At 40.8% G+C, this 22,626-nt stretch overlaps 1 protein-coding gene across 3 annotated transcripts in view; it reads left to right on the top strand.

Moving 5' to 3' along the window:
- MCC (MCC regulator of Wnt signaling pathway) overlaps positions 1-22,626 on the top strand; it is a 212,406-nt gene that overhangs the window by 171,712 nt on the left and 18,068 nt on the right. For all 3 annotated transcript variants that reach the window (XM_086771198.1, XM_086771196.1, XM_086771197.1), the window contains 7 exons: positions 1,428-1,574; positions 1,904-1,993; positions 2,678-2,826; positions 4,475-4,615; positions 6,951-7,051; positions 9,659-9,842; positions 16,953-17,187. In XM_086771198.1, the coding sequence (XP_086627324.1) occupies positions 1,428-1,574; positions 1,904-1,993; positions 2,678-2,826; positions 4,475-4,615; positions 6,951-7,051; positions 9,659-9,842; positions 16,953-17,187 (1,047 nt within the window). The remainder of the gene's footprint in view (positions 1-1,427; positions 1,575-1,903; positions 1,994-2,677; positions 2,827-4,474; positions 4,616-6,950; positions 7,052-9,658; positions 9,843-16,952; positions 17,188-22,626) is intronic.

Raw genomic sequence — 22,626 nt, 5'->3', positions numbered from 1 at the left:
TGCATACAACAGAGGGAGAGGCAGGGATGCTCTTCAGGGAAGTAGACGATAGGGCATCATAGGAAGCATAAGATACTGCTTTGGTGACTGGAGAGAGTTCCAGCTTGAACTCTTTCCTCAGTGCAGTGGGCTGAAGGGATCTGTATATGTTGTGCTGAGAACATGCTGACTGCCACTTCAAGCGGAGATTGCTAAAGCACTGACCATGCACTTGGTGAGCCTATAGCTGAAGAAAGTGTAAGCCTTTGTGCAACTTTAATTTTGATATTTTTTTTTACTAAGGACTTTCAGCTTGCTTCATCAGTTCTTTGTGTAAATGCATGATGTTTACTATAAAAACCTCACCTTGTTTTAGAGAACAGGAGTCAGAGTTGCATTTCTCACTACAGGGGGATATCAAATGAACTGAACTTCTATTTCACTGGACTTTTGGTAAAATTTCACCAGTTCTGTTTTGCAGATGAACTGTTCCAACAAAATCGGCATAGAAACTTGCATATTAAAGTAAACAGTCTATATTCACAGAAATTTCCTCTTCACATGGCTTCCTCCCCCTTCTTTCATCACACTCTTTGTTTGAGATTCTGTGGGAAAAATGAGCTCTGTCATTTTACCTTGTGGCATAATTGTTGTGTTAAGCAGACCATTTATTCTTTGTCTGTTAAGAATTATTCCAAGGTAAACACTATAATCTTTAGCTCAGCTATAGTTTGGCTCCTGCAGAATTTTTTAATTTTTTTTTTTTTTTTTTTACCCTTTAGTCCTGAAAATCTTTTGACGTCAGTTCTACAAGTATCTGGTGTGTTATGAGGACTGGGCAGTGTTTGCAGTGTATGTTTACAGAGAACTTCTGCAGATTGTTGGTTGTGTATTTTGCTGGTATTTTCTTGTCTGTACATTACTCACTGTATGGTAGCTTTACTTAACTGTGGTTTTGAAGGCATGATTAACATTTGAATTTCTTTGACCTTTACATATGACAAAGTCATCCTGTGATATATATATATATCAAGAGCTTTTTTAACACTGGAGTTTTCCACTGACAGCAGGGTCCTCATTTGATTTGTTTAGTCATCATAATCTTAGGCTGGAACGTTAGCTTCACCCCAGAGAGAATAGTTTCTATACATGTGGTACAGCTGTACTGAAAGGGTTATATAAAACAAGCTGAAATTTCAAGTACTTACTCTACAGTATTACATTTGCATATTTCTACATTGCAAAAAGTTTTTAAAACTGACAACAATGGAATTTTAAACAACCTGCATTCATCTGCTCCCCACATGAAAACTTTGCAGCCATCCCCGGACAAAATAGAACTTCAGTGCTCAAGCCAGAAGCAGTTAGGCTTGGCTAGACAATGATAAAATCGCCAAGCTATTTAAACCATAGAAGTGTAAAACCCAGAACATTATGTTTTATTGTAGGTTCGGGAACTGCAAACACGTTTGCAAAGCGTGCAGGCAGCTGGCCCATCCAGCCCAAGTCGTCTCACTTCTGCCAATCGACCCATTAACCCCAGCACAGGAGAGCTGAGCACAAGCAGCAGTAGCAATGACATTCCCATAGCCAAGGTGAGTTACTGTGCATTGTAGTAACACTTCTTGTTATCTGGGAGAAGCAAGCTTAATCACGTGCAAGCATGTGATTAACTGGGAGACACCTGGAATCCCCAGAGAGTTTTCTGGGGTCCTAAGCAGGCCCATGAACTTGAGCTGCAGAAAGGAATTAAGGGCTAATGATTGTAATTCTCCCTGTTAATATTGTCCCTGTCATTCTCCCTCTGTCAATATTGTGGTAGTTTACTTCAGGTTTGCAAGTGAGGCTAGTGAACAAATGCATTTTGTGTAATCTTTATGGAGTGTGGGTTCCTCTGTAACCTGTGCAACATTCTGGCTTACAGATTGCTGAAAGAGTGAAGTTGTCAAAGACAAGATCAGAGTCTTCATCATCTGATAGACCTGTCTTAGGATCAGAAATCAGCAGCATAGGGGTAATGACTAATGATTATATGCATGCATGATACCTTCTGAAGATGACCCGATTCCCATTAAAAGCAGCATTGTTTTCTTACTAAATTAATATAAGAGCTAACTGAAAATACTTAAAAGTTATTTTGAGAAAGATATTTCACAGAGAGTATTTCACCTAGTATTAAGATCTCATTTTGTCATAACTGGTGGCTAGAAATCATTCTCTGAGTAACTTCAAGAGGATAATTTTGGAGTCAATTCCTCCAAAATACTATTCATCAAGAAAAGACTTCAGTTGCATTTCACAACTTCCAGTCAGCAGAGAACTGGGTTCTGCTTTGTAATGCCAATGTAAATCCATAATGCTGTTGTTACTGTGTGTTAGTATTTGTTTCACTGAATAACTTAGCTCTGACCTTTTGCTAAGCTTTCAAGAAAGTAAATAACTTTCATATTAGGCTTTTTAAATGTGTGACGAAGTTGTGGGCTTCACTCTTTGGTTAGCAGAATTTTAAATCAAAATAGCTTCTTAAAGTGGAACCTTGTAAATGTTTTATTCAATGTAAAACTTGTAGTAAAAACTGAATAATGAACGCCCCAAAGTGAGTGCCTGATGCAAGCAAATGCAGCTCTCAATGCAGACTCCCTGTGGGAGGAATCCAGTCGTTGGCTGTTCACAATGATCTGTTAACTGCCCTGTGCAGGTTTCTAGTACTGTGGCTGAACATTTGGCACATTCCCTCCAAGACTGCTCAAACATCCAAGAAATCTTCCAGACTCTTTATTCACACGGATCTGCTATCTCTGAAAGTAAAATCCGAGAGTTTGAAGTGGAGACAGAGCGATTAAATAGGTGAGGTGAAAAGTTAGATATGCTCAAATGTGTTGTCTGCTATTAGCTTTGTTGAAGTTACTACTTTTTTATTCTTTTTGAACATTTCTTAGTGCAGTCTCATCTCAGTGCCAATTCGCACTGTAGTGTCCTTCTCTATGGCTGACCAAGTAGACATGGCATCTTTTTTTGTAGGACACATCACTGCTAGAAATAAGGATTCTCATAACTTGTTCTCTTTAATTCTGGAATTAGCTTGCATTGTTTTCTCCTGAAGAAACAGAATTGTAGCATTAACTGTATCAATGAATGTACTGATGTGTAGTGGTATTGCATATGTGCAAGTAAATGGACTTCTGTCTGCAGGAGAAAGATTGCAGCTTTCTGGCTGCAGTTAAAATACTGCTGGTGTTATCATTCAGCTCTATCAAAACAAATCTTTCATGTCCTCTTTGGCACATACAAAATTGTGGATCAGGAATGTGAGTATCATGTCTCAGCATGTTTTCTTCCAGATTCCCTCTTCCCCGTGGCTATCTGGAATTTAGTCTGATCAGTACAATGTCTCTTTTATTTGTAGCTCATGTTTTTGTAGTGCTGTGAAATATGATCCTTTTTTCTTTTTTTCCCCCTGCTTTTTCTTTTCTTTTCTTTTTTTTTCTTTTTTTTTTTTTTTCTGTGCACATGCTTTGACAACATGTATACTTACAGGAGGTATCAAAGAAGATATAAGAGTTGAAGCATCTGAAAGTTCTAGCACATAGGAAAGTCAGGGCTTTATTCTGGTCACTGAATAAATGGTATACTAGCGCTTCTCCTTCTTCTTGTGTTTGTTAAGAAGTCAATGATTTTAGAGTTCTGGATGGCACTGATTTCTTCATTAGCTACTTGTCCAAATTTTGAAGTCATTTGCCTGTTTGTTTTTGGTGTCTGTCACAACTGTTATCGTTAAGCATAGTACGTTGGTGTGTAGTACAGTTACCAGCAGTGGGAATAAACAGTAATACTGGTATTCTGGAGCCTCATTTTCAGATTCGGAGTTAACCTCGTTGAGAAGAATATTACAAGTAAGTAATATTCTGATGTGAGCTTCTGTGTGACTATTGCCACAACTTTTTGAGATTTCATTGCCTTATTGAAACTTCGCCCATATTTTGGAAGTTACTTCTCTAATCACAACCAAAATACTACTTCAAGTGAAACGGTTATTCTGGATGTTCCAAGGAAAGGGGGTGTTTATGCAGCTCCGTGATCCCTACACACACTCACACATTGCACTGATGAGTGTGCCACTTAAAACAAGAAGCAAATGTGGCAGCAGGAAGTGCTGAATGGAGACAGAAAAATTAAGCAAAAGGTTCATATGAAACTGTCCTGTGCAGTCTTGTGGCTGCAAAATAAGGATGCAGCTTTCTGCTTGCTTCTGTTGCACATGGTTATGATTACATTTATCGGAAGGAGAGGAGAGGAGAAGAGGATGTCCTGAGAGAAATTACTATCCTCTTGGCTGTTGATATCAGACACAGAACTGATAGAGTTTTGCCATCTTGGTTAGTTTTTAATGTAGACCAAATAGTATTTGTTCTTTTAAATTATGATTGTTCTAGAATTTTCAGAACAGTGTTTGCAGGCTAAGCTTGAAGGTTGAAAATTACTTCATTTTCCACAGCCGTATTGAGCATTTGAAATCCCAGAATGACTTGTTGACAATAACACTGGAAGAGTGCAAGAGCAACGCAGAGAGGATGAGCATGCTTGTTGGGAAGTACGAGTCCAATGCCACAGCCCTCAGGCTTGCATTGCAGTACAGGTATGTACCTATGCAGAGGGTGTCTTAGCCAGAAAAACAGAGAGCAGGGAACACTTGAATGAAGTCTTTGAGAGGAAAATTTTTGGTACCCCATGGTAATACTGTTTCTTTTCTTTTCCTTCCTGAAAAAATGCCCCTTTGGTTAAACTACTTGACAAACTACAGAACAGACGTTACTGATACAAGTGTAATTCAGCCTTAGTTCATCAGCAGTAATGAACTCAATCTTATAGAAATATACAGATTGTCGTAGTTCAGCCCCAATCGGGACCAGACTATGCAGTCTCTCTCTCACTCCCCCCACCCTCTGAGAGAATGGGGAGAGATAATATAAGGAAAAACGGCTCAAGGTTTGAGATAAGGACAGGGAGAAAATCCTTAAAGTTACCGTCACGGGCAAAACAGACTCGACTTGGGGAAAACTATTCATTTATTACTACAAACAGCAGGATAATGAGACAGAGAACAAGATAACCTTCCCTCACCCCTCCCTCTTCCCAAGCTTAACATTATCTCTACTACCTTCCCCCGCCCCAAGCGGCACAGGGGGGAAGACGGAATGGGGATTGCAGTCAGTTCATCACACATTGTTTTACGCCACTGCTTCGTGGTCGGGGGAAGAACTCCCCACATTCCTCCCCTGCTCCAGTGTGTGGTCCCCCCATACGCCACAGTCCTTCGTGAAACTGCTCCAGCGTGGGTCATCTCTTCCACGGAGTGCGGTCTCTCCAGAATGGCTGTCCCAGTGGGCCCTCCACAGGCCACAGCCACCTCCAAGCATCCACCTCTCCTGATGTGGGGTCCTTCACAGGCTCCAAGTGGATCTCTGCTCCTCCGTGGGCTGCAGGGGGACAACCTGCTCCACCATGGGCTGCACCACAGGCTGCAGGGGAATCTTGGCCAGGAGCCGCATTTCTCCTCCCCCTCCTTCTTCACTGACCTTGGCATCTGCAGCCATTCCTCTCACAGGAAAAGTTCTTCACAACCGGCTGGCAGACGCCTCTCAGAATCTCTTTACATCATCCATCTCACCTCCTCTCCACTTCTTGCAGCCGGGCCAGGCCGAGTTGGGCCCAGTCGGCCGCTTGGCAAGAGGCCAGAGGGTGAGGCCTGCAAGGCCCATGAGGCCTGCGCCTCCCCCTCTGCACCTCTGCCCCTGCTCAGCTTCTTCACATCTTATCTTCTCTTTTTTTTTTTTTTTCTGTTTTCCCCTACCTAAATACATTATCGCAGAGGCGTTATCACGGAACATTCTGCTACCAATCGGCTTGGCCCTGGCCAGCAGCGGGTCCGCCCTAGGCCTGGCCAAGTCCACTGAATAAAGGGGAGCAACTTCTAGCAGTTTCCTACAGAAGCTGCCACCTTAGGCCCCCCCTCACTAAACAAAATCACAACACAGATTTATCTTTTCATTTTTAGATATGAATTAATGTTTGAATTAGGGGTTGTGTGTGGGCTCAAACTGTCTCTGCTGTAGCCAGTCTTGAGGTACAGTTTCTCTAGGCTGGCACCTTTCACAAGAGCGCTAGACCAAAGAGCAGTATTGTACTCCACACAATTCAGAGTGACTTTCTAACTCGTCCACATAGAATTGTGGATGAGTTGCTGGATATTCGGTTACAAGTATCTAAACTTGTTTTAAGCTATGTATAAAAAGATGGTGTCATTTAAAATGGTGTCATTTAACTCCTTGAACTGGAGCTAACTCGGAACGGGCAGTTGTCCTCTTAAGACAAATTGTGTGCCTTTTAAAAGACATCTTCTTTTACTATCAGCCTTGACCAACTTACAAGGAAATGTAAATTGCAAATAGGTAGATTAACGTTTATATTTTCAAAAACATTAGAATGCAACAGGAATGAGTGACTCACAACTTTATTTAGAAGCTGTTTTGTTGTAAGGAAGAAAATCTTACAGCCACAACCATTTTTTTTGTCTTATCTTTTCTTCTTACTGCAGTTTGTATAGTATAGCTATATAGTAGAGTATAGAATACTGTTGACAGCTGTTCATATTGTTGACTGTTTCAAATATGCTTCTGGAGCTCACTTTACATCAGGTCATTCTCTTCTGTTTTAACTTGTTACATTACTTGGGGCCAAGCTGGGTCCATTATAAGAAAGGAGAGACTGTTGAACGCTTGTGATAGAAGCTATGTGTGTTATGTCATTTAATATCCCTCCTGCTAGATAAATAGTAGGGAATCATGTGGTTCATCAGCTACCTCTTCTTTTTTTTGTTGTTGTTGTTGTTACTGTTGCAGATATTCTTCCCTTCTAAATTGCAGATACATTTTGTGTGACTTTTGTTTTCTGTATTTTTTCTTCTCTTTCAGTGAACAGTGCATAGAAGCATATGAGCTGCTGTTGGCATTGGCAGAAAGTGAGCAAAGTCTCATTCTTGGGCAGTTCAGGGCTGCAGGCGTTGGTTCTGTTGGTAAGACATCAATGAATCACTTTATTTAAATATTATTTTTTGCATGTCAGTTAGCATTAGAGTTAGTTGTAATGATGAATCATCTCCTAACCCATCACTTAAGAATGCTCTCTGGTCTTTTCTTGTTTTTAACTACTTAAATTGTTTTACACACCAAAAAAAAATAGGGGAAAACAAAAAGAGAGACAGGAATTAAATAATAAAATTCACCAGTAATTTAAATTAACCTACACGTACTATTACAAGGGGATGCCTGTTCTGGCAGTGGTGAGGCTGCTACAGGCATGCAACTGTACTGAGTGGGATTATTAAACAATACTCATGAGCATATGTGGCTTAGGGCCATACAGCTGTGGTGACTGATTTTGTTTGAACCAGCAGCTTCGACCTCCCTAGAAGTTGACTATAGTCTATGAAACACTGGAATTAAGACCACAGAGGGGTAGCATTGAGTAGTTTCTAAAAACAAACAAACAAAAAGGCTCCGATTTTTCACCCCACATTTTACTTTTGCTCTGAAATTTTAAAATGTTCTATGTTACGTTTTACTGTGTTGTCAGGGATATTAGCATACAGGCTCTGAGTTTTTCTTATTTTGAGGACAGTTAATCTTATGGCTAGGTGGTGGTATTTTTTAACTGTGCTACTCACTAAGTAGTGGAATGAGCCGCTACCATAGGTACAGTTCAGAGGTCATTGGAAGCTTGACTTTGCTGCTAGTTCTGCCTTTCAGATAGAAGAAGGTGTTTACACAATAACTGTTAATCTGAGTTTTATAGTCCCATTCCTTTTACTGATAGAAGGAAGTAGCCATAGTAATCTTCAAGAGAAAGAGGGAAACCTTCAAAGAGAGAATAGCTCTTCATGCTGTGCTAGGGATAGTAACTGCCTGGTTGAGACAGTACTATAGTGCTAGCTTCTCAGGAATCACTGAAATGTAAATGGAAAGCTTTTAGAGAAAGAGTGGCCATCAGGCTTCGGAGGCACAGGACTGACATGGTCAGCCTCTTGCTTTGGATGACTGAATCCACTCAGCCCACAGTCGCAGTGCTGCTAACCGTGCCCTTTGTTTGGTATCTCTCCCAGTGCTAGAAGCAGGCCCTTTTGTACCTCCCTCAGCCTGCACAGTGTGTGCCATATGTTAAACGTTAGAGTGGATGTCTGAGATTTTCATCCACCTTTCTTCCAGACTCCGGTCGTTCCTTTCCACAATGTGCTAGGGAGTTTTCCCTGCCAGCAGAGACCAGTGGCCAGCAAAAGTGAATTTAGTCTTGGATTTTCTGTTCACATGGGTGGCAGAAAGAAACCTTAGTAGGGATAAATATTTTGGGGCTGAATAGGGTTTCATTTCACATTCATTTTATTAAAGAGAGTGTAGGTTCAGTTTTTCTATAGGTGTCTGTCTACAGCTCTTAATTATAGTATTATCAGTTACAGCCCTGTGATAGAAATAGTGCCAATTTCCCGTTACATAGCACAGTGTGGAGGAAGTTGTGTTTGGTTTATGAACCTTTACTTCACCATGAAATTTGATTAAAACACCTAGATAAAATAGTAGATTTTTGGTTTGAAGATCAGTCAAGTTTTATGTCAACATCTGGGAGTGGAAAATTCATGGGAGTTGCTTCGGCATCACTTAGAGCTGAGCACATCCAGCTGCTCATAACAGAACATTCTCCCTTCCTTCTTTCCACATTAATGTTTTTTCTAGCGTACACGCTTCAGTCAGCAAGTGTGAAGTATGGGTAATTGGTCTTTGACTCGAATAAGGACGAAATGAAAATCTGACACAGAGCAAACTGGGGTGTTTTTATACTCTCTGACATCTTTGCATTGTATTTGGTAAAGTGTGGCTATATTGCCATACTTTCAGTGTATGCTGTTCAGACTTTCAGTGTAGCCACTAATATGTCTTACTTTAATGACTTGACTCCAGCTGGAGTTAGGACTATAAGATCAGTGGCAGTGGTGGTTTCTGTCCTGCCCTTGCTGAAGGGATGGCTTACCAGCTGCACAGATGCTGCATAACCACTAAAAAATATAGAAAATTAATAAACACCAATGCTACTTTTCTTTTGGTTAAGTGTGCATGACTGTAAACTCTGAAAGGCTGCTTCTAAGCCGTAAGGCAGTTCTTCCAGCTGGAAAGGTAACCTGTAAGAAGGTGTTCTGGCTTGCAATGAAAGTGCTTGTGAGAAGATGCACCGGAAATGACCGCACTGTGAAACAGTCCTGGACTGATTGGAGTAAGAGTTGTAATTTATACTGAGGCTTTTCCAGTTTATTATTAATTTGAGCAACCTAATCCTAATGCACAATGCACACCCTCACAATCAGATAAGCTAGCTAAGATAAAACACTACTTCAGACATGTACGCGAAGCAACAAGTACTTGGACCTTGTCGCTGGAAGGAAGATGCATTCAAGCCAGTAGCCCAGTTACTGCTGATGCTCACACAGAAGTGAAGTTGCTTTTATGTCACAGATTGGTAACTTATTGTCGTCATCTTGGTATAAATTGAGAGTGTGTAGAAGCACCTCTACTTTTGCCTTAATTTCTATCATCCTTCTCAAAGCTCTGAAACAGATTGTTTGCTTGAAAACTAGGGGATCAGACAGGTGATGAAAACATCACCCAGATGCTTAAGAGAGCTCATGACTGCAGGAAGACAGCTGAGAATGCAGCAAAAGCCTTGCTGATGAAACTAGATGGGAGCTGTGGAGGAGCCTACGCAATCACTGGCTGCAGCGTGCAGCCCTGGGAAAGCTTGTCGTCTAACAGCCACACAAGGTAACTGCAGCTCATCTGCTCTCCTAATCCCCAAGTGTTTGATTTCAGATCAAAAGTTATGTTTGTATTGTATTTGCTGAACTGCCTGTCTCACCTCAGTCCACTGGCTTCTTTGCTTTGATTTACAAGTCACCATGCCTCAGTGGTTTAATTGTCTTTAGACTTTGAGCAACTCCAGCCAAGAAGGGTTTTGTATAAATTTGTTGCAAATAGGTGACTCTGAACCTTGATCTTCCTCATAAAGGGCAAAACCATTACATTTGTTTTACTTCAATGACTTCCTTGCTGTTTTATTGGAACTCAAATCATGTACTACTTACTCATTTCTATTGTATGCAGACAGCACAGGTGTATGGACAACTAGAAATCAGAAGTATACTTCCATTGGCATTTTGGAGTGCTCAAGAGTTGTTTCCTAAATGTTTCAAATCTAACCGTTTTGTTTTAAACCACTACCTCGCCTTTCTCGTTTGCCTTTACCCCCCTCCAAATTCTTACTTCCCATGCTATTCTTTCTATTGTGGAGTGGCAAATGAACGCGGTGACAGAGAGGATTCTTCCAGGAAAAGCTGGATGTTGCAGTTTTTCCAAAGACCTATAAAATAATGAAACTTAAATGAGCTATTATTGCAGAAGTGTTCCAATTCAAATACATCTGCTAGCAGCTTCATTTTGAGTCGTTGCCTGCCTGCAGTGTGATTGTACTCTGTGCGGTGAATATGTGTGCTTGTGTATGGATATGAATTTGGCAGGCATCCTAGATAAATATAGATGAACATTTTTCTTTTTAAAAGTTATTTTGGTTTCTCAGATTCACTCTGAAACTTCATTTTAATTCAGTTTTTTTGACAGTTCTTTATGCAAATGTTGTCATTTTTTGACACTTTTGGAAGTTTATTTTAGTACTATATCATTTCCTATTCTTGCTGATGCCTCCTCCAGAGGATCTTATTTCCTGCCATGTGACTAGCATGGAATCGCTAAAAAGTGAGCACAAAGGTAACCTGAGGGAACAGGGTCCAAATATGAGGTAAATTTTAACGTTTTAAGTTTTATGGTGCACTTTCAGTCCAAGAAAGCTGTATCTTTATTCAGAACTCAATGTGACAGCATCTCTGCTAGTAACACATTGATGACTTATTGTACCAAAAGTGTTTATTGGCCTTGGAAAGAAGTTACACAAAGCTGCTTCAAATACTTGACTTACATCAGTCTGTGGGCATTTATGCCATATCTAAACCTGCATGTGAATATGGTTGTAAGTGGCCACGCATAGCAACACCCTTACCTAGGCTGAGCTTGTTTTCCATGCTGTTATTTGAAATGATCATTTTTGGTGGTTCATAACTACCTCAGTGTTTTTCTTCCTTGTGAGATATCTGGTATGTAGTCATGGCATAATTTATTTTTCTTGAAAACAATTTACATAGTTTCCAGTATTGACAGGAAGGACATCAGTGGGAGACAAGGGGGGGTCATGTTCCTATTTAAGTGTTTGTTCTCCTAGCCTTTCACTGTAACTCTTTAGTAGGAATACAAAATATAGTCTCTACAGTCCTTGCTTTATTGAACATCACTTTTTGATTTTTTGAGGGGGGAATAAGAAAGGGAGATGTGTGTCTTTGGGGAAGAAAATCATCCCTCATGCTCATTGTTTACCATGAATGTTTTGTGGTCAGCTGGCAATGTATGTATGTGTGCACGTAGCGTGTTGGCTGAGTAGATAAAGTTTCATCAAAGTATGATTAAAATGGCATAGGATTTCGGATCTCGTTGGTATAAACTGTGTCATGAAATGTAAAAATGCAAATGTAAATTCTTCTGTGTGCAAAAGAGTTGTTTTAGCTTGAGTCGTTACCATTGTAAGATAGTTTGGTTTTTTTTTTTTCCTATGTTGTGCAAGATATTGTACTGAATAAAGTAACTGTCATTATCTGCTTTGATATGTGTGGAACATGAGAGAGAAAAGCTTCTCTCACTCATACAAAGGGCACACACCAAGTCAGGAACTTGTCATCTGGGCATCCTGATCTGATCATCACTTATGCATTGCCATCCCTCTCCCCTACACCCACACCCAATGTAATTTGTCTTTGTCTAAACATACATATCAGTAAAAAAATTCTGAAACTTGAGCTTCTCCCTGAAATACGAATCTTCTCTTCTTTCCTGCCGTTGTGTTCAAGCAGAAGGAAAGAAGTGTTTTCAGATTTCTGCTTCCTGTAGACCCCATCTCAAAATAGAGGCATCCCCTCTTCAGCTTGCAGACTCATGACAGTGTGCCAGCACACAGATGGAAGATCTGTGTTGGTTCAAAAGGCACACGCGTTTCTATATTTATATCAGTAAATGCTCTATGTCAAATTTAAAACATTTAAGATTTTGTCTTTAACTCTCCTATCCGTGTCATTATGGATCTTTTTTGTTTTCCTCCAGGACCCGACTCCTGTTTTTTGGAGTTAACTCTGCTCATGTTGCCAGCTCTCTCAACCCATTCATGCATGCTCCCTTGTCGCTTGGCTCCCTCCTGCTCTAGACGGACGTCCTGTTGCTGCAGACCGTCAGCCCTCTATGATTCTTTTATATTGATGATTTCCATTTCCCTTTGTTTTCCATTACAATAGCAATCCAAGCAGAGACAGGAAAGCAGACTGCAGATTTCTAGCTATTCCTGCAGACTTAATGTTTTTTATTTGCCTTAAAGAACTTGACAGTCTATAAAACGTGGGAGTAGAACAAGCCCACATCACTAGTGAGTGCTGTGTGAACCACCGTTTGGGGACCGCTGCACTGAAATGAAAACAGTTTTACGTGATGTGTTCAAACATACTCTGAATCTGCAGGACTGATCTTTGGCCATAGCTGTGTTTAGCTCTGGCCATAGCAGGCGTTTAGCTGCGGACATGAATTGCTACCTTTTCCCTTTGAAACCAACTGAGTAAAGAGATGGTGGGATGATGAAAACTCCTTTGCTGAGGCTTGTGACAAATGAGTTGCATTTGTGTCCCTGCTATTCGAAATACAGTAGAATAGGGACTTATAATAGAGTTGTTGACCCATCTTTAGCTTTGGCATTTCAGATGAGATTCTGAATGTCAAATCACCGGACACATTACTGAGAATAAATGCGTGGTGAGCTACCAGTGACAAGTGGTTAAAAACTGTAAAAGGGAGCACCTGAAATGAAAATAAATGAAATGCAATAAAAGAGCATCACAGAGGTTGTTACTGGTGAAGTGAATAAAAATAATAGCAAGCATCTCAACTCATTTGACTGGCAGCAGCACAATACCGTTGCCAATTCATTTTTGAAAATAGAAATAGGTCTGCAGTGTAGTTGGAAATCATAATTATTTTAATGGACAGAAGCTAACTATAGAACATTTATTGCCAACAAAGTTTGACTGATTTCACCGTAAAAAGGAAACAAAAGAGAAGGACTCCAGTTTTAACACTGACTTAAGATGGTGGATTTTATTCTCTGCAGTGCTAGTAAGCCCAACCTTACATCTGGATTCATGGGGGGGAAGATCTGCTCTCTTATATGCAAAGGGAATTATTTTCATTATTATGCAGTGTCACAAAATATCTGAACTCGGTCAAATGTAGGACTCTATCTTTCATCAGAATCACCTCAGATTTCAAATAAGTAGCTGACAGACAAGATTATCTTGGCTGAAGTGTGACAATATGTTATTTAGAAATATCCCAACCGATAGCTTAATGTTATCTGTGTAACACTTCATTGCTGGACTGAACTAGTCTCAGAAGGAAGCAGGGTAGTTTCAGAAAAGGTTCTGACTTTAGCCAAATAGACTGTTGTTTGTCTTTTGGCTAGTTGGAGTATTTTTCAGTTTCTCAGGAAGTTACTATATTTTGCCATTGTGCTGTTTCAGATCTCAAGCCACAATGTTCACCTAGAAGATAGCTGGCCCATGTTGTATGCTGTGTATCAAATGCATTCTTTGAAGTGTGAGGTTGCGTGCAGACATTCAAGCAAGTTTTGTGATTTCAGTTCTGACAGCATTATTTTAGTTCTATCAACTTTTATATTATCTGCACCATTGCTGAATTGCAGGTTTATTTATTAATTTGATTTTTAACAGATGAACTGAAACTTATACAGGGTTTTATGGACAAAGTTTTGTAGTGTACAGAAGTTACTGACACAGAGGCACTGTTGGAAGCCTGATTTATATCCATCCACTGCATTTTATACACACGCATGTGCATGTGAACACACACATGCATGCCATCAAATAAAAACTGCACATTACACAATACCAACCTGCATATTTTCCACAGGCTGTATATGAAAATTAATTTGACATCGTCCAGGCGTGACATCATTGTAAAAGACTTGAGGGAATGAAGTGAGTGGGAAGAACATTTCTCTTTGCTTGCTCTGGATACAGCAGCAGTTAGAATGAGCTGTTGTATGTATGATGTTGTATTCCCTCCAGGTGTAATGAAATTGTGATCCTTTCTTGTCCTTACCTGCATGCTTGAGAAACGAGAAGCTGCACATCTTTTTAGATGGATACTTTATACTACGTATGCATTCTGTCAGTCTGTTTTCCTTTGTTCTGACTGGAGTTAGAAGGGAGAGGCAATATCTGAAATTCAGGATCATATGCTCACCAGCTGTGGGCCCTTAAATAGAGCAGGAACGGACTAGCGTTATGCCTGTGGAGAGCTGTATGGTGGGGCTTCTGAGGGAGCACACCCTGGGAGAGCTGTGCTGTGGGAGTTGAGAAACACTGCAGTGTTGTTTCTGTCCCTCATCATGCAGCCTCATATTTACAACAGTCTAAAGTAGGCTTTGTTCTCTGGCTTTCTGCAACCCGTACTGCTTCCAGTCTTCTGGATATGGGGGCTTGCTCCTAAGTGTGAGGGAAAAAGGGAAGGTTCTTGTCCCTTTGTGTGCTCGCTGAGACCACTTCCTCTCTAAGCTCCCCTCACCTTCTTTGAAGAAAAAAAAAAAAAAGGAAGAGGAGCAGCTTGCTAGCAATCCACCAGAGGAACCAACTCAGCTGCAGACAGACAGGCAGGCAGCCAGGCAGGCAGTCAGGACTGAAGTAAAAGCAGCCTGAGTATCAGTGGCAACAACCCAGGCTGCCTTCCTCAGTTTGGGCGGCTCTCCCTTAAAATATATGTACATAGCTGTGGATCTTTAAGGGCCAAAATCTCTGAATATCCAGTGAGTACAAGGTCCAACACAACATAACAATAGACTTCCAGCATTTTTGCTCAGGTTTCATTCCCAGCAGGAGAGCTAGGTTTTCTCTCCTTTGCAAGCGAAAACTGAGATGAGCTCTTTGTGTCCCAAGATTTGAAGCCTGTGTAGGCTTTAAAAGCTGTCCTTCCTCCAGCAACAGCTGGTTCACATTTAATCCAGAAAAGCTGTGCAGTTGCCATTTGTGGGTGCTGAGGAAACTTGCAACACAACTTTGGTACAGAATTAAGTATTTCTCATATTGTCTATCCCCATGGTTTTTATATCAATATCTACTTCAGAAAGGTATTTTTAGGCTCAATAAAGCAATATTTATTAAATGTTTTAAGAATCTCTAGTGAGGCACTTCGTATGAACAAAAATTTGCTTAAACCTGACAGGGTTTCTATGTAGTGGAGGTACTGGGTGGTTTTAGCTTCATTGCAGATGGAAATGTGTGGAAAAAAAAAAAAAAGGCAGACCCTACTTTCCACTTGTGGTGAATATGACACCTACTATCCCTAAGAAAAGGAAGGAATAATGGGAAATTGACAGAGAGCTGTAGTAAAGAACTGTAGTGTGATATTTTATGAGAGGGAAGGATTTTGAGAAATCTTTGTAGACCTGCCAGTTCTCCATCTCCTTGAAGGCTGTACTTGGAATTTGCAGAAAGAGTGGCAATTATTTGAGGCACTTAAAAATCAGTGTAGCTTTAGCTGAAGTAGAACCAAAAGAAAGAAGAAAAATCAAGCTGACTCTCACAGCATGTAATGGGTGGGGCTTTTTTTCTTCCTACAAAAATGTTGAACAGCAGTGCAATTTGATACGGAAAGTGATTTATTCCCCTGCTGATAACTGAGATCATCTAGCATTCCAGACAAGCACAGTTAATAGATGACTTATCCCTCACCCAGCAGCTGATTACAGGACCTCAGGAGACAGCAGGCAGCTTGGAGTGAGGTTATAGAAACAATACACCATTTTATTTTCCTTTTAGTGTTATTGCAACTATATTCAGCCCTGGAATGCTATGGCTGTGTCAGCCTCAGCCCCCTGCAGCACTGGCATTCATGTAGGTGGGTAGGCAGCACTGAGCCACCCCTGCTTTAAGACATTAATTGTCCTTTTCTACGATCACTGTGTGATTTGTGAGGCAGACTAATGGACAGTCATTTGTTTGCTGCCTGTAGATAGAAGAAGTTCTGCCGATTCTGGTGATTACTTTTTATTAAAAATCCTGCTAACTTTTGAGTTGGTTTTAAACCCCTCCAGCCCTGAAGATATGTCAGTGTACTGAGGAACACACCTTAACATGAATTCAAAGATGCTACCTTCTGACATCTGCCAGTGGAATTTTGCTCCAGTTGGTTCCTACAAGTATCCATTAAAAATGTCTGAGATGATAACTGATACTGCCATCAGCAGAGATAAATGGCATCTGGGTTGATTCTTTTTTTCTTAGCAAATGCTTCTTCCAGAGAAGATGAAGACTCAGTGGCTGAGCAGCAGAGAGAAGCTTGCCCTGCTAGGGTGTTGATTATAAATCTTAAGTAGCTTGCTTTTTTTTTTTTTTTAATTTATAAAAAAAGACTTGGTTCAGATGACACCATTTCAGAAAAAGTAACTCTATTACTTGTCACTAAATATCTGGCTTTGCCGAGAAGTTGTCACATGGTTAAATTTTCTCATGCAGCTTAGAGAATTAATTTATTTTCTGAATTTGTCACACCCCTCTGCATCTTCTGAACATTGCAATGTCCAGTCCGTGCTACGTGTGTCCTTTCTATGAACTTCTAAGTAAGACTCAGATGTGTTTATGAAGTATTGGTAGAGTATTTGATACAAATACAGATTTTGCTCCGAATCTTTTTTGATACTGTTCTTTCTCTTTCCAGTACTACCAGCTCAACTGCAAGCAGTTGTGATACGGAATTTACAAAGGAGGATGAGCAGCGGCTGAAGGATTACATCCAGCAGTTGAAAAATGACAGGGCAGCAGTGAAACTGACAATGCTGGAGCTGGAAAGCATCCACATTGATCCCCTTAGTTATGACGTTAAACCTCGTGGAGACAGCCAGAGGCTAGACCTGGAAAATGCGGTCTTGATGCAGGAACTTATGGCAATGAAGGTATTTTATTTATATCCAACAGGCTAACTGCAGTGCTGTCAATGCCCCTGTGTTACAAAACATGCTCAGTCACATACGTGGGAGGCTTTGATAGTGATCGTTGGGTGATAAAGGGAAACTTTGTTGAAAGAAATAATCAGGGCTGCAAATCCAGTAGTCAGAAAGTGGCTGAAGACAGTGCATTAACAGTGATGAGGTGTATGTGTTTTGAATTAGGCCAGGACTTCAACTGTGGCTCTAAACTTGGAATCCTCTCCTTGACAAGCCAGATGCTCTCTCTAAGAGATACAGCAGCGAAGTTGCTTGAGGGTGACCAAAAGCATGATACAACACTTCCCAAGCGACAGTTCATTTACTTTACTTATACGCTTGCAAATGTGCATCTTGAATGTTTGTGAACTGAAGCAGAAGAAATTCACATCCTTTTAATATTCCCATGGGAGGAGGAATGGTCTGTCAGAAGCTATCACCCATAATGCTCTCCAGTGGTCGGTCACAAGTCTAGAGCTGTTCTAGGCACTGTGTTGCAATCTGTAGCTCAGTTCAGAGCCCGAGCAAAGAGTGCAGTGTGTAATAACTTGCAGTAACGAGATTTTCAGAGAAAACTCTAGTTCCTCAGGCATCATTTATACGTCCAGTTCTAAAGACATGATCTAGAAAACTGACCAGGTGTAGAGCTTACGTCATTTTCAATCTGCCTTCTGTATTGACTTTGACAGAGGTGAACTAAAACAGAGGAACATAGTAAACGCAATACAAGCACGTATCGGCATTTAGAAATTGTTGGGGTTTGATTCAGTTTAGGTAGGTTTAATTTCTTCATGTTAGCAAGTCCTATTTTGATCAACTAATGGCAGATATGTCAGATAATGGTACCATGTGGGACAGCAAATGCTTATAATTTAGTAAGCTTCTAAAGCTATAGATTTTTGTTCAGAGGTGCTACTGCTGGCTAACTGGTAACTTAATGATAATTATGTTCTTAGGGGTGCTACTTTTCCATGGTGACAAATACGATTTTGGAATAACACATTCAGTATTTGCAGTTCAGAAAAGAAGATTGCCTGCTACCAGTCATAGTTTTAAAGTTATGTCAGTTGTTTGAATATGTTGTGGCCAACAACAATATATTCCCTATAATTAAAGTGTACAGGATGTACTGGGAGACATTTGTAAATAATTAGATGTATATTTCAGATATCACACTTCCTTCTTCTCTTTTGCATCCAGATCTTCCCTGAGATGTTTTATACACCACTCTTACCTCTTATCTTTAGATTGATTGGTGAAGGTATACTGCAGAGCTATGCGCTGTGATTAGTGCCCATGTGCTGTAGTTTAGCCCTGCTCAGGACCAGACTACAGAGTCTCTCTCTCACTCCCCCCACCTTCCAAGAGAACAGGGAGAGATAATAGAAGGGAAAAAAAGGCTTAAGATTTGACATAAGGACAGGGAGAGATTCTAATAATTACCGTTATGGGCAAAACAGTCTCAACTTGGGGAAAACTAATTGTTTATTATTAAAACCAAAGCAGGATAATGAGAAAGAGAACAAGGTAACTTCCCCCTACCCCTCCCTCTTCCCAGGCTTAACATTATCTCTACCTCCTCCCCCCCCGGCCCCGAGTGGCACAGGGGGGAAGAGGGAATGGTCAGTCCATCACTTGTCACTTTACGCCGCGGCGTCCTCCTCTGGGGAAGAACTCCTCACATTCCTCCCCTGCTCCAGCCTGGGGTCACTCCCACGGGCTACAGTCCTTCCTGAAACTGCTCCAGTGTGGGGTTCTTTTAAATGGGGTGCAGTCCCTGCAGAAGAGCTGCCCCAGCCCCAGTGCAGGCCTTCCACAGGCCACAGCCTCCTTCAGGCATCCGCCTCCCCCAGCATGGGGTCCTCCACAGGCTGCAGGTGGATTTCTGCTCCTCTGTGGGCCTCCATGGGCTGCAGGGGCACAGCCGGCCTCACCATGGGCTGCACCATGGGCTGCAGGGGAATCTCTGCCGGGAGCAGCATTACTGCTCCCCTCCTTCTTCACTGACCTTGGTGTCTGCAGCCAGACATTCTTCTCACAATAAATTCTTCACAATTGGCTCAGGCAGATGCCTCTCAGGTTCTCTTCACATCTCATCTCCTCTCCACTTCTTGCAGCCAGGCCGGGCCGAGTTGGGCCCAGACGACCGCCCGACGGGAGGCCAGAGGGTGAGGGCCACACCTCCCCCTCTCAGCCTCTGCTTCAGCTTCTTCACATCTTCACTTTTTTTTTCTAATGTTTCCCCTTCTTAAATACATTGTCACAGAAGCATTATCATGGAACATTCTGCTTCCAATTGGCTCAGCCCTGGCCAGCACCGGGTCTCCCCTAGGCCCCGCAGAGTCCACTGAACAAAGGGGAAACAACTTCTAGCAGCTTCTTGCAGAAGCTACCACCATAGCTAAATAGCTACCACCCTTACTAAATAAAACCAGGACACCTTGCAATTCCCTGACCTAGGAAGAACACAAACAGTTACATATCTTAATTTCTGGCACAGTTTTGAGTGCTGGTGGTCCTTTTGTTCACTAAGCAATCATCTGACTTGTTTTTGACATACAGTGTCCACACAGAGCTTTTGGTTGGACCTAGCACATTGGTCTTTCATGGCAGAAATTGTCTCTAGAGGAAGAAGAATAAGCATTTCTTTTTGGTTGGTTTGTGTGCATTGCGTACCAGAATAGACACACATTTTACATAAGTGGCTGAAGTCACCTTCAGTCCTTTCTGGTAGAGAGAAACTGACAGTACTGTTATTCATTATAATTTGTTGTAATTACTGGAATGCACAACTGTAGGAAGTCCCTAGGTTTCTGAAAGGGATAAGATGAAAACTCAAGTTCGTCAAAACTTGGAATGGATTTGTAGGTAAGTGCTCTTCTACTTCAGAAATTGAAAACTCCTGCCTTTCTTCCATGCATAAAGCATTACAAAAGGCACAGCTACACTCTGCATGCTTTGGTCCCAAGAGAACTGCTGCCTTATTAGTGTCCATGGTTGTTGCTCAGGTCTGCATTACACCTTGCTCATAATGTTCAGCAAGCTATATCATCGCGGAACCTAAGGGCAGGACTCATGGATGTCTTGAGTTTCTGAGTATATTGTTTGTATCTATTATTTGGAATATGTACCTTGTACAGAATAGTGTATGCCCCTGTTTAAATTTTCTTATGGTATTTTATTTAACTTGAAGCAGATGGACTCATCTGTGCAGAGGACTTCAACATGTAGGAGCTCTTAATTTGTTCCCTCCCTTTTACATTCTTAGCAAGGATGATACAGCTTGGTTGAGCTACTCAGGGATTTCCTGCATTGCTGAGTCTCGCGACCTGCTGCTGTCTTCCTGAAGCTTGTATTTGTATTGGAATCTGCTGCATCTTTCGGCACCTCTCGTTTGTGAGTCCCAGTAAAAACTGATCACCCCATCAGCCGTAGTGCTTCTTGCATCTATGTGTTATGCTGATAATGTTCTGAAAATGCCTGCCTTTACACTATTAGTCCGTGATTATTGATGAAAATGATCCATAAAAAGATAGTTTGGGGATGGCTTCTCTGTTGCCCTGTTTTATTTTTTTTACTGATTCAGACTGTCAGATGTCATGGTCTGCCAGTACTTCTGTAAAATCCAGTTCTTTGCTTCAAGCAATAATTAACCATGTTTCCAAATATATTCTCGTCTGCAGTTTGCCATTATTCAGTGGTCTTGCTTTGAGGTCAGTTGTCGTCATGCCCCAGTTAGCAAGGAGATTACTTCTGATGGGTGTAAATAATTCTTGGTTTACAGCCTTTCTGCATTTCAAAGGACTTAATCTAGATAAGAAGTCTCAGCTTTCGACACTGATAATTTTCCCTTTTTTTTTGTGTACAGGTGGTGATAATATTGTTCATAATGTGCTTTGAGACTACCATCTCTTTGTGGAAAATGTTAAAAATCCCATTGTCCACTTCTGTTACAGCATTTCATGCTCTTGTATATAGTAAAGTATAGTTAACTAGAGCATGGCATTTATCTGCTCTGATTCTTGTTTTACTTCTGAAGACTGGTTTATTCCACTTTGTGTACTGTGATCCTCCTGGAGTTCCTTTTCGTGACTTTTAGAATTTTTTTGCCACATAAGAATCCTTGCTCTTTTGTTATTCTGACATGACCACATCCAACACAAGTTTTAATTTTGAGGATGCTGTGGTGTTTATTATATTGAGTCAGGAGTATTTAGTTTTCATTCAAGTTTTCATCCAAATTCAGAATTACGGAATGACTGCAAGTACAAAATATTCCTCAATATTCAGTTAATTAGTCCTGAATTGAATGCTAAATTTGGTGCTAGAATCTTGTGAATTAGCACACGTTGTATAAGTCTTTTGCAATCAACTGGAAGAGTGACCACTTGCTACCTCCTCCTTCAGGGTTTCATTTTGTAAATGCCACTGGTGCTTTAGGCCCACACTCTGAAGAAGCAGGTATGTTAAACTGCAAAATGTTTCACCAGCGTCCTGTAATTAGAAAAAAGGGACTGGTAACTCTACAAAGGTGATGCTGTCAATGAAATGAAATTTAGATGCTATCTTTAGAAAACATATTTTCATGGAAAAAAATACTGCATGTGTAAAGACTAATTAACTCTCTAAGTAAACCCGAGCTGCTTAAATTTTCCCACATTACTGTTGCCACCCTGCCTCACAGATTGCATGTGTCCATACCAGAATCGTCAACTGTAGTTTTAATTTTTAACTTTAGTCTTTCAGTTACTTCCTGTTCCTTCCCTGGGAGCCTTTGCAAGACACTGGCTGACTGGTCTTCCACTTTTCCCATGCTTTGTCTTTGCTTCTGTACTTCAAAGTCATATTGTCTTGACATGAGAAAACTGAAGTGGAGAGTGCTTTTGGAGTCCATGATATGTCTTCTGGGACAGGATGCAAACTTGTGAATTCCTGGATGATGATCTAATCTTACTGTCTTCATAAACAAAGGAGTTAAACATTGATCCTCAAATTTGTTTTGAGCTAGGACATGTTGTACAATCAAATATCCAGTCTTTAAGTTAAGAATTTTAAGTGATGGGAAAAATCTGTTCCACAGATTCATTGTTGCAGTGGATCACCTTTTTCTTTTATCACCTTTTTCTTTTATCCCTTATATATATATATATCTCTATCTCACCTCCTTATTTCTAGGCTGAATTTGGCTAGCTTCAACTTCCAGCCTGGGAAGATCTTGTCATGACCCTCCCACATAGATAGCCCTCTGTCAACAGTATCTTCTATTCGCCTAAGTGCGAAACTACTCTGCTCAAATTACTTCTCAGCCTTCACTAAGCAGGCTAAGTAGATTAATGGCTTTAGAATTAGAGCCTTAAGAAGCTAAATGCATACACTTAAGTATACCAGACAATCCAGTTCAACTCCAGT

The sequence above is a fragment of the Chlamydotis macqueenii genome, chromosome Z (genome assembly GCF_036417535.1).
Source record: "Chlamydotis macqueenii isolate bChlMac1 chromosome Z, bChlMac1.mat, whole genome shotgun sequence".
In the NCBI taxonomy this organism is placed as follows: Eukaryota; Metazoa; Chordata; class Aves; order Otidiformes; family Otididae; genus Chlamydotis; species Chlamydotis macqueenii.
This window is presented reverse-complemented; position numbering and strand designations above follow the sequence as displayed.